Source organism: Phocoena phocoena, chromosome 16 (genome assembly GCF_963924675.1).
Source record: "Phocoena phocoena chromosome 16, mPhoPho1.1, whole genome shotgun sequence".
Taxonomy (NCBI): domain Eukaryota; kingdom Metazoa; phylum Chordata; class Mammalia; order Artiodactyla; family Phocoenidae; genus Phocoena; species Phocoena phocoena.
Genome location: NC_089234.1, coordinates 60,820,964 through 60,833,412, shown reverse-complemented (window position 1 = coordinate 60,833,412; position 12,449 = coordinate 60,820,964). Strand labels below are relative to the sequence as shown.

At 55.9% G+C, this 12,449-nt stretch overlaps 1 protein-coding gene across 1 annotated transcript in view; it reads left to right on the top strand.

Moving 5' to 3' along the window:
• Nucleotides 1–12,449, top strand: part of LOC136136048 (cadherin-23-like) — a 323,908-nt gene that overhangs the window by 299,281 nt on the left and 12,178 nt on the right. The window contains exons 27-32 of the mRNA XM_065893923.1: nt 3,510–3,570; nt 4,537–4,685; nt 8,880–9,015; nt 10,563–10,951; nt 11,799–11,900; nt 12,219–12,221. Of these exons, the coding sequence (XP_065749995.1) occupies nt 3,510–3,570; nt 4,537–4,685; nt 8,880–9,015; nt 10,563–10,951; nt 11,799–11,900; nt 12,219–12,221 (840 nt within the window). The remainder of the gene's footprint in view (nt 1–3,509; nt 3,571–4,536; nt 4,686–8,879; nt 9,016–10,562; nt 10,952–11,798; nt 11,901–12,218; nt 12,222–12,449) is intronic.

Below are 12,449 nucleotides of genomic sequence, written 5' to 3'. Positions count from 1 at the left end.
CGGAAGTGGGAAAAGTCTCAATCCTACTAGTCCTAATGCTATTTCAAGGCCTTCCCATGGATCTGGAGACCCTATCAGGCCAGCAAAGCAGGTCCAGGCTTCAGTCCTTGGGGCAGCGCTTTAAAAAAAGATAAGTGAGGCTATAATTAGCATTTGAGTATTTTCCTTCAAAGCAAGAGGTTCCAAAGTGCTTGAAAACATCAAGCCATCCCCCCAGGACGCACAGCAAAGCCAGCTGCAGGCCCCCTTGATACCCTCTCTGAGCAGCCAGCAGGGACCCTTCGTTCTGGGGAAAGGAGACCTCCATCAGACCAAGGCTTGGAATGATTTTGAGAGCAGCTGAAGCCTCTCCCTGCCTGTTGGAGTCCAAGGCATGCCGGCAGGCCTTGCTCTGGACATATCTCTGCAAGCTTAGTCTAGAACCTTCTTTCTTCATTCAGAGCTCCATAGAGCAGGGCACGCTGTGAGCAGAGGGCACTGATGTCAGCACGACTTTCTGTGTAGCCTCGGACTAACCACTGCTCCTACCTGGGCCTTTCCACTCTCCAGAAGAGTAGAGGGATTCCCCAGGTCTGAGCACGCCCTCACATTCTCCCTAAAGTACCCCAAGAAGGGTGCAGCCCCACTTTCCTCCAGCCCCCCAGCACTGACCTCAGAGCCAGCCCTCAGCAGTCCCCAGCCGGGCGAAGGGGTCTTCTCAGCTGTCCAAGGGAGGCCCCAGGAGCACCGGGCACCACTGTGACCCAACCTGCCCTAGGCTCTGCCTTGCCCTGTGCCCCTCAGCCAGCCAGGCAGAGTGGCCTTCGCCCCTCACTCTCCAGTTAGACCTGGCTTTGTCTGGGAGAGCCTGGGCCCTGCCTTGAGGGAGGGGACAGCCAGGAGGGTAGGTATGGCAACTGGGCTGGGAGAGGGGAGCGTTGCAGAGGAGTTGGGAGCTACCGCGCCTTCCCACGGCCTCGCTCCAGCCTGTCTCCTTGGAGCCCTCTGGAGGGGCGGAGGCACTGGGGAGATGCAGGGGGAGGGTTTCCCTGCCTCTGCACCCACAGCTCTCACCTTCCCGTTGGATGTTTGAATAGTATGGTCAGGGGCAGCCAGCGGCTTGCTATTCAGTGCCTGCCAGCCTTCAGGTTACCAGGGAGAGGGGCTACAAGCCACACAGCAGGAGGGGAACAGGCAGAGAGATGGGCCCTGATAATCCCCAGGCCCCCCTCCCCTCAGCTTCCCAGCAAAGCACCCTCCCTTTGAGGGCGTCTGGCTGCAGAAGTGAGGGGGAGAGGCATTTTCAGAGGTCAGAGAGATAACAGGGCAGAAAGCACAGGATTGAGAGACAGCCAGGGCTGTGCTGCTTGTAGTTTGGGTGGGCCCTTGGAGACCCTCCAGGCGGTGGCGCGGGCACGCACGCACCCCCTCCCCCTCCCCCTCCCCCAGCCTCCTTTCTTCCTGGAAGCCAGCACTTCCCTGGCAACCAGCTGCCTGCTTAGGAGCCTAAGTCTTAAGCAGCTTTCCCATCAAGGACCCCCAAGCTCCCAGAGATATAACACGGAGGTGAGGAGTTGTGGCTCTGCCCAAGACCTGAGCCTGGGCTCCACCTGCTTGTTTTGGAGCCTCAGTTTTTGGCATTTAGCTCTTCCCTCCTGCCCTTAGCCCTTGACAACAAAAGAAGTATCCTCTGCATAGCCCCAAATGGATAGGATTGTCAAAGTCCATTAGACGACTGAGGGGTCATCTCATCCATCCCCCTGTCTCTCAGATGATGAAACTGAGATCTAAAGAGGTGTGGCCTGGCCAGGGTCACCCAGCAAGTTAGTGGTAGGATTTGGTGCTCTCCCTGAAAAGAGTGGGCAGGCATGGGCACCAGGCATCTGGTGCTATGAGCTGCATCAGCCTAAGGGTGTTCCCGCTGCCCAGAGCTCCTACTGGGATTCCTGCATCTTGTACCTCGCCCTTCAGTGAATCTCATTTTCCTTCACCTTCTCTTCCCAAGCTGACTGCACACCTCATCTATGGCCTCCATTCTTCTTAGATGGTAGGAGGCAACACTCCCAGGGTGGTGCAGGCTGCCAGGGGAAGTCCCATCACGGATGGAAGACACCCAAGGACATCCACTGGACAGCTTGGCCCTCTCCCCTGTCCTGAGCCCTTCCAGATCCGGACTGTTGAAGTGCCCCACTACATCCCTCCACCTATTAGCTCTTAAGACTTCTCATGGGAGAGAAGAAGAACTCCACAGCAAGGGGCAACCCAGCCATACCACCTCCATTATAAATCAAGAGGGCCTCCCAGGAAAAGGTGGCCTATCTCATAATGTCCAACCTTCAACATCTATCTCTGCACCAGGCATCAGACCAGATGCTTTGCAGAGATTATTTCTAATCAACCCCGCAAGGTTGGTTATCATTGTACCTACTGAGGCTCAGTGGGGTTACGTATCTATGGCCACGTAGCCAGTAAGTGACAAAGTCAGGATTCACGCTTGGGTGTTCCTGACCCAGACCCTCCGTTCCTTTCACACCAACAGACTTCCCCTTCTCCCCACCATCAACACACTTTTCAAAATCCTTAGATGCACAGCACAGGGTTGAAGTGATTGGCAGAGACAAGAGGGCAGATCCAGAAGAAGTGGGAGAGTCCCAGGCATTACAAAGCGAGTCACACGTACTGTGGCCCCATGGGAGCCTGCCCAGCCAGGCAGGCTCGGGCCTCTCTCTGTATCACTTTGCAGGGGAGTTCTCTGCTCCTTTCCGGTATGTGGCAGGTAGAGGAGGTGTTCAGCTCGCAGTTTGACAGGACACACCTCAGGGCCAGCTGTGACTGCCAACAGCCTCAAGGCCAGACTCCTTGTCAAAAGGGCTAAGCACCGGGCGTTCTCAGAGTGAGAACAGCGTACCCCAAGTCCCCCTGGAGATAGTCCACAAGCCTGAGGTACAGCCAAGCAAGCTGGGTGGGCTGGAATACACTGGAATGATCCCGGTGTGAATGGATATGGAACCTTTGGGAGGTGGGATTTCTGGGTCTCCCCAGTGTGGCTGTTATAGTATACAGTGCCTGGCTGGGAGCCAGTGTGACTAGAATAGCTTCAGACCAAGGAAGTGTGGGCAAGGAGCAGTCATGCAATCCACCTACCCCAGGTGAGGCTCCTGGAATCTCAAAAGGCTGAAGGAGGGAACTGTGGAGGGCTGAGCTAGTCAAGCCTGGATCCAGAGAGCTGCAGTGCTGTCACCCACCTTCTCCTCCGTGCTCCCCGAGAACCTGGAGGAGGGTCAGGGAACAGAGCTGGCAGGTGCCTCGCCATGGACAGGACAGCATGGGGCCATCAGCAGACAGGTTTCCTAGTGGGGGATGAGAAAGATGTGTCTCTCTCCTCTCCCACACCCCCAGCCTCGTGGGAAACCATGGGTTTAGGCAGGACGGGCTGGGAGTGGTGTGAGGGAAGGGGAGGGACTCCAGAAACACCTTCTCTGCCTGTGAGTGGAATTCAAGGAGTAACCATGTATCTCATTCTCCCTCAGCTAACAGCCACGGATGCGGACGAGGGCGAGTTTGGGCGTGTATGGTACCGCATCCTTCACGGTGAGTGGGTTGACCTAGGATGCCGGGGAGGGGGGCGGGCCCTCCTGCCCGGGGGGTAGCAGAGCTTCTCTAGGCTGCCAAGGGTTTGGGAGGTGCAGCCAGAGAGGCCCCAAGCGCTATACACACAGGGCGGGCAGGTCAGAGGGAGGAACCAGGGATGTTCTACAGTCATCTGCGCCAAGTTTGTTGTATTTTAAGTGAGGATGCATTCGATTGCTATGCTCCCCAAGTTCCTCATGTCCCATGGTGGGATATCACCCTGACAGAGGGGGCCTTGGGGAACAAGGCAGCCCCTGGCAGTGAGCTCCCAAGAGACTGAGCCTCATTGGCCCAACGTGTGTCATATGCCCATCCCTGAACCAATCACTATGGCCTTGGACACTAGGACAGCCCCCCAGTGAGCTCCCCAGAATGAGTCTCACTAGACCAGCTGGAATCATGGGACCATGCCTGAACCCATCCCTATGGCCAGAGACTAAAATGTGCTGATCTGCTTACTTCTGCAGTCGGGTGAAATCACCCCTATGCAAAGCACACGGACTGAGAGTGGAGGTGGGTGGATCCCAAAGGAATATCGGGGTCCACAAGATGAGGAAATGGGAGCTTCCCCACTAAACCCCCAACAGAGAATTAGATTTGGGTTCCTTTCTTTGTAATGCCTCAGAGTCCTCTGAAATATTGAATCTACTGACACCGCTGGGTATGGGAGTCTCAGGGGACCTGCACGCCTTCCATAGGGGTCACAGAGTGAGCTTCTGCCCCGTCCCTCAAACCCTACTAGGCCAGGGCAGCATCAGGCAGAGGCTTCTTTGCCACTTCAGGCTTCAGCCAAGCTCCTAAGACCTCGGGGCAGGGTCTGCATTCTGTGGGTCTGGGCTCCCCAGCTTCCCTCCCACCACCGCCGCAATCCCACAAGCATCCTACTCCAGGGCAGAGCCCATGCATATCATCTGTCCCTCCACGCAGGTAACCATGGCAACAACTTCTGGATCCATGTCAGCAGTGGGCTCCTAATGCGAGGGCCCCGGCCCCTAGACCGGGAGCGGAACTCGTCCCACGTTCTTATAGTGGAGGCCTACAACCATGACCTGGGCCCCATGCGGAGCTCCGTCAGGGTGAGGCGGGGGGCGCTCGGGCTGGGCGTGTGGGTGGTGGGGATACACACTGGGACAGCTCTCGGTGAAGCCCTGCAGCCTGTTCAGCGCCGACCTCAGGGCTGGGCCAAGGCCTCAGGTGGGCCAGAGTTGGCCACCAGTTGGGACCCGGTGGGGGCAGGGCCACCCCTAGTTTAGGTGCCAAATGACACCTGGAGCTCAGGTACGGTGGGGGAGCCTGGGATCTTGGACATGTCATTTTGCTCTAAGCCTCAGTTTCTCCAGATGTAGAAAGGGATCAGTGATACTGATGTCTATCCTAAGGGATGAGGTGTCCTTACTATACTAAGCCACTGCATCCACATGACTCTTTAGGGTGGAAATCTCCCATACGTGATCTCGGAGCTGTAGCTGTTGCCAACTTCATTTTACAAATGAGGAGACTGAGGCACAGAAAAGTCACTCGTGATAGAACCAGGACTTGAGCCCAGGTCTTTGAGTCCCAGTTCGGTGTTCTTTCCATTGGAAGTGTCCCCCAGATATTCCAGTCAGCGCTCCCAACTGCCCCATCAGATATATTCGTTTCTGCCCACCCTCACTCACCTCGGGCCTCTCCCCTATGGAGCTAAACTCAAATCGACCTTAATCTTCCCGAATGGTCAAAAATGTGCACCCAGATATTCCACTGGCTGGGCTGGTTGGTGTACTCTCCTGCCCTATGACAAGGGGATGACTGTGATGAATGAGATAACCTTCAAGTCATCCCCATCCTGCCCCCAGCCCCTTCCCCTTAACCAGATGGAAAGTGAGTCAGACCCTAGAGGTGAAGAGTAGGAGGAAGATGGGAAAAGATGGGGTGGGGAGCAAGCAGGGACTTTTACCCAGAACTGAGTGGGGCTGAATCAGCTCCTCTTATCGCCCCATCTCTGCCCCACTGTTTCCCTCAGGCTGGAAACAGTGAACAGAAGCCTGCCTCGGGTCACCATCACGAAGGAGGTGCTGGGGAGCGGATGACTCAGCCTTGGCCCGTCTTCTGATGTTGCCCCCGCAGCTCTGCCCCAGGAGGAGATGGGAAGGGAAACCTGGGTCCTTTTAGGCTGCCCCTCTAAGTGAGATCTTCCCAGATGGAGATGGCTGAGGGGGTCAGATCCCTCGGGTATTTATACCTTGGGACTGCTTGATTCCAGGGCCCTGGTGACTGAGGGTGAGACAGTTACCCGAATGTGCACCAGGGCAGCCCCACACAGCCACGCTCACCTGCATGACTGCGAGATATTAAATCAGCACGTGAATTACTTATTGAACTCATTTAAGCCTCATAAAAACCCCATGAGGTAGGCACTGTTATTATACCCATCTTATAGATGAGGAGACTGAGGCAAGGAGGGCTTCGCCAATGTGTTTAGAGTCCCATAGCAGTAAGGGCAGACAGAGCCAGCCTTCACACCCAGGCAGTCAGCTCAGGGCTGTTCTCTTAACCACGGTACTACGCTGCCTCACGGAAGGTTCCAGAGCACAGAGGCCACTGCTGCCTTATCCCCAAAGAGTCATTTTTAAGGTGGGAATTTGGTTGCTGACCCTAGGACCAGGACTTGATGGCCCTTACAGTAGCCAGCTCCCACACCCCTGAGCCCTGGGAAAGCTGGGGACCTTCCTGAAGACAGTATAGGGACTCCCTGGACTCATTTTCCCAGCAGCAGCAGACCTGGCTTGTAGGGACAATCCACATTCTCCTGTTCCTGCTTCAGAGACCAGGACAGCACAGATGAGGGGCCAGGGAGTGTGAAGTGAAACGGTCCTCGTAGAGGCTGGGGCCCCACGTGCACACCGCACAGGTGCGCACGCACACACATCTCCTGCCTCGTCCCCTTGGGATGGCGCAGCATTGGACAGAGATTGGGGCTGGGAACCCAGGGAGCCCGGTAGCTCAGTCGCTGAGCCTTGCTGCCCAGCAAGAACTTGGCAGACCTGGCTGTTTCCTGTACATCTGCGTCTCTCAGGTTTGCAAACCACACAGCATTTTACCTCCTGTCTCTGCTGCTAAAAACAAGGCTGAGACCGGTTAGAGGACAGTGGCATGCAGCCAGTCTCATGGAGGGCCACACCCAGGCTCCATGCCACCTCCCTTTGTTTATTGCACTGTCAGACTAACTCTGTGTTTTCCCCGCCACCCTTGGAGTCAAGGCCATTTGGACAAGCAGACTTGGGAAGGGGAAAGTTCACAGTTTCAAAAGATGGATGGGCAGCTTCTGTTTACGGCAGGAGAGTTCCTGAAATTCATCCATGCAAATCCCCCCCCACACCCACCCGCCCCACCCAGGATCTCCCCAGCCAAGTTCTTGGTGAAGCCAGACTTAGAAGGTTCTGGCTTGTGAGCAGCTGTGCTCTGAAGTAGGCACGCTAGTTTGCATAGTGGGTTCTGGGTGTCTGAACATGAAAATTCGATGACATAGCAGGGCTACACAGGCCCCAAGAGCAGGGAAGTAGAGAAACCTTAACCCCCATAAACTTCTCCTCCCCAGTGGCTCTGCCACCCCACTCACCTCACAGTTCTCCACTGGTCAGAGCACCATTTCCACTTATACCAACAGAAGCCCCTTCCCTTCTGTCCAGCTAATTCCCAGCTAACCCTGGAAGAGAAGCTGGGGCTGATCTGAGAGGCAGTGATCAGATCAGAAACCAAATATTTGTGCCCTCAGACGAGGCCTCGCGCCACCATCGGTGCTGGTGACCACACATGTGAAATCCACGCCACATGTCATTGCCCCTACCCCATTGACTCCCCACCCGCTCTGCTGGCCACTTCCTGCTGGCCCTGGCTCTTTTAGACTGGAAGTAGGGTATCTCTCCTGTTTGGGGGCCAGCTCATCCCCAGGATATAGCAAAGAGTGGTAAGGTTGCTAGACCCGGAAGCAGGAGAAGCCCCACTCTCTTTCCAGCTCTCGGTGACCATGAGGCCTCGGGCAAGTCCCCCATCTTTGGGCCTCTGTTCCCTCATCTGGGAAGAGAGGCAGGAGCCCTGGGCCTCCTTGAGTGCCACCACTCTCTGGTCTCTGCCTATAACTCCCCTCCCCACCACACTGATCCTTCTAGACATAGCCCTGGTCCTGCCCATACCTGGACCAGACCCTCCCATGCTCCTGTGTGTGTGGGGGGGGGGGGGGGGCGGGGGGGATGGAAGTGCACAGAAAGAAGGGTGGGGTGCTGATCTCTAGCTATAACATCTCTCTCCATAAACATCTTTTGAACTGTTTTTTGTTGTTATGTAAGACATACATGTTCATTAAAGAGAAATTAGAAAATGTAAATAAGCAGTGATGAAAATTATGCATAATTCCACTGTCTTGGGCAGGGTCTGCAGAAGCAAATCCTGAGACAAGGATTGGTGTGAAAGTGACGAGTGGGAAGTATAGGAAGTGTTCCCAGGAAAAGCCGGAAGGGGCTTGGGACCAGGAAGGAAAGGCAGCCAGCAAAGTGGAACACAGGAAACTGTGACTCAGTCCCACAGGGAGCTCTGGAGAGAGTCATCTCAGCTGCCCCGTCAGTCAGTGGCTAAGGGCTGCCTTAGCCAGTGTGGGACATAATTCCAGGCACCTCCGGCTCTCTGGGTGTCTCTGGCTCCAGCAGCAGCGGGGGCTGGGGTTAGTCCCCAACAAAGAACCACAGTTCTGGCTGCTGGCAGTGAGAGCACCAGAGAAAGCACAGGAGAATCTAGAGTAGTCTGAGCACCAACATCCTCTGCTACCGCCATACTTAACGTTTTCATTTCTGTTCTCCCAGATGTATCTTGATAGTTGAATGGGGTCCCTTTAAACTTTTCAGGCACTTTTGCAAGACCCTGGCTCATTTTGTCTTCACAACCATCCTAGGAGTGGGACAGGGCGTGAACTGTTAAATTGATGTTACCCGTTTCATAGCTGAGAAATCGGACGGCCCAAGTTTCACTCGTTAGCCACAGGTTCCCACAGGATTGGCAGCAGAGCCAAGAGCAAGACAAAGTTCGTTCTCTAACATGATATTTAAGCACCTGCCACGCGCCAGGTACTGTGCAGGGTGGGGGAACATGGTGACCTACCGGACAGCCCTAGGCCCTCCGTAGGGAGCTCACAGCTTGCCCAGGAGAGCAGTGACCAGACAGGCAGGCTCGGGTGGGCGCAGCCCTGGGCTTGCCCAACCCCACCCCCCGACCTTTCATCCCTGGCCCGGCTCGTGCAGGTGATAGTGTACGTGGAGGATGTCAACGACGAGGCCCCAGTGTTCACGCAGCAGCAGTACAGCCGCCTGGAGCTTCGCGAGACGGCGGGCATCGGCACGTCGGTCATCGTCGTCCGAGCCACGGACCGAGACACTGGTGAGGCTGGCAGGAGGAAGCCGGGGAGTCCATTCCCCAGAGTGACCCGCCCCGGCTCATGCCTCCCTCTCCCGCGGGGCCTGTCATCCTCAGGATGCCTCGGCTCCCCCATTGAGTGGCTCCCAGGTGGGGAGGGGCTCATGGGACAGTCTTGGTGGCATCCCCACCAGATTCCCAGTCCCAGGAGGATGGGAGTCATGGGGAGTTACCCTGATTTCTGGGCAGAGAGAGGAGAGGTCACAAGCTTGGGAAGTCCGGATTTGTCGTCCCAGAACCTGGCAGCTCCCGGCTAACCTTTGGCTAAGGGCTAGGCAGGGTTGGGAGGGATAAAGGACTTGTCCAAAAGCTGGCTGAAGCCTGCTCCTCCAGCCAGCGCCGCCCAGGGCCTGGCACACACACATTTCACAAGAGGCAGTGTCCTGTTCTACAGGGCTGTGGCCATCCCTGAAGGCAGCCCAGACCTCGCCGAAGGCCCCGAGCCCTAGAGGTAGCTACCGTTAGCAGCACAAAATGAAGGAGAAAGATGACCAGGTCACTGTGGGCCTCTTCACAGGGCCTGGCTGTCTGGGCCTGTGCCGCAGGCCAGGGATACAGCCAGAGAAAACCTCCTTCCTGTGCTTCTGATTTCCCAGCTCCTGCCCTTCTTTCATGTCAGTTGCTCTGGTGGCTCCCAGCCCAGCCCCTGTCAGCACCCCCAGCTCACCTGGAGCACGGGCTGGAGTAGAGGGAGAAATAGGCCTGAAAACTCCCAAGCGATTGTTCTCCCTTAATAAATGACACCTCTATACAGTTCAGATCACATACATTGCTGGAGGCTAATGGTTCAAGACATTTTCTGGGTCAGGAATCTGTCTGAGAAACTAGTGAAAGCTATGGGTCCCTTCCCAGAAAGAATGCATGCCCAGAGTTTTGCAAATAATTTCAAGGAAGTCTGGGATCTCCTGAGTGATTTTATAATCATTCTCTTTGAAGTATGTGGACTTCAGCTAAGGAATCCCAACTCTAGCTCCTGGTTGAAGCGTGTATTCCAAGGCCCAGGAAGTGGGGGTGGAGGGAGTAGGGAGAGCAGAGAAAGGTGACCCTGGCACTGGAACCCTTTGGCTGTAGAGACCAAATGAAGGCTTAGCCACTTCTGAGGGTGCTGCCCCGGTCGAACGCTTTCTAAATCAAAGCCTCCACTACAAGGGATCCCTAATTTCCCCACCCTCTCCTTGTCCAGATACCCAAGGGAGGTGCTTGGGCTTGAATTTTAAGGCTCCAGGAGCAGAACCAACCTGCTCTGGCATATCTCTCGTCTCAAGGCCAGGCCCCAGAGGGCGTCAAGAGTGTGTGCTGGGCCTTGCCGTCCTTAACCTTGACCCCGTCCTCGACAGTTTCTCTTGGGACAATCAGACCCAGAGGCGGGGGGTGGTGCACGCTGGGTAGGTGAGCCGAGGCCTCTCACCCTGTCCCTCTGGGACAGCAGTGGGTGTGCTGGGGCAGCTTGTAAAGCCACAAGGCAGCCCACCCCCACCTGGGACTGCATAGCCTCTTGTGCCCTCCTGTAGGGGATGGTGGCCTGGTGAAGTACCGCATCCTGTCAGGCGCGGAGGGGAAGTTCGAGATTGATGAGAGCACGGGGCTTATTGTCACCGTGGATTACCTGGACTACGAGACCAAGACCAGCTACCTGATGAACGTGTCCGCCACCGACCAGGCACCCCCCTTCAACCAGGGCTTCTGCACTGTCTACATCACTCTGCTCAACGAGCTGGACGAAGCTGTGCAATTCTCCAACGCCTCCTACGAGGTTGCCATCCTGGAGAACCTGGCACTGGGCACCGAGATTGTGCGGGTCCAGGCCTACTCCATTGACAACCTCAACCAGATCACCTACCGCTTTGATGCCTACACCAGCGCCCAGGCCAAAGCCCTCTTCAAGATAGATGCCATCACGGTGAGGGATGGCACAGCAAGGGTTCTCTCTGAGGGCAGGAAGCTCAATTCCTGTAAAGCTAACCAGCGTTCATTGAGCTCCTTCTATATGCCCAGCACTCTTCTTTGTCATAAAGATAAACATCCCCGTAATACATCGCTTTAGTATGCAGGGATAAGGTCAAGTTTATACACAGGCAACCTGCTGTCTTCTTCTTACTAGATAACGAAAGCTGTGCGAGTCATCGTGTTTCCCTTTGTACCGTGGCTCAGATATAAATTTCATGCCTCACTGCAGTAGCTAGTAGTCTTCGTTAGGTGTCTGGTGCAGCGATGTCTTATCTACTGCCTGGATCTTACTCCTCCATCTTTGCGTTAGAGTGTTTTCTCTCAGAATCCCTTCTTTGAAAATAAGCACAGTAATAATTGCTACGATGTGCCACACCTTGTTCCAGGGCATGCTGGGGACACAGAGATGAACAAGACCCTTTGCAGCCCTCAGAGAGCTCTCAGGCTAGGAATAGAAGTGGGAATAATCAAGGATGCAGATCAGAGCATCACAAGGGAAGAGATGAAAAGATCTACAATAGAGGTGTAATGGAGCGCCTTTGGGGCCCAGATAAAGAGAGCGATCGTACCTGGCTGGGAAAGTGGGAAGCCTGCATGGAAGAGGTAATATCCGAGTGGGATTGAGAGAGAAGTAGGATTTCAGTGGGCAGAGCTTCACGGAGAAGTTATGCCAGCAGAGGCAGTAATGTGAAGGTGGGAAAGTGGACAGAATGTCCCGGGTTGGCAAGGAGTCTAGTTTGGCCAGGGCACAGGACTGCTTGGGATACGATGTCACTGCCCATCTGACCCCCTCCCTGCAGGGTGTGATCACCGTCAAGGGCCTGGTGGACCGGGAGAAAAACGACTTCTACACCTTGACGGTGGTGGCAGACGACGGCGGCCCCAAGGTGGACTCCACCGTGGTGAGTGGATCCCCGGCCGAGAGCCCCACGGGTACAGCCTGTCACTGCTCCAAGTTCCCCCAAACTGACATCTTCACCAGCCACCCAGCATGCAGGCAGGCAGTGGGTGAGGGTTTAGGTAGCCCAGGAATGGCACTGCAGCCGGCCATGCCACACCTTCCCGGGCAGCCTGGGCAGGGCTGAGACCTCAGGTGGGGGGAGGGGTGGCATCCTCCACAGACCACTGCTTGGAGTGGGGCTGGAAGAGCTGGGAGTGCTGACCATCTGCATCTTTGCCTTTTCTCTCCCTTGGCCGCCTCCTGCCGCCTCTGCCTACAGAAGGTGAGTAGCCCATGGACTGGTGCCCTCCCCTGTGGGTTGTCTGTGGCCATTGCTGGCTTGGGCGCTGTGTGGCACTGGGCCTTCCTGCCTCTCCTGGGGGAGAGGGCACGTGGACAGGACTGCAGCTGGTCCCTGCTCAGACCCCTCCCAAACTCCCCCACCCATCCACTCTCACACCTGAGCCCAGGCCCCTCCCGAGCACGAGCTCCACGTCCAGCTCTGTCCCCT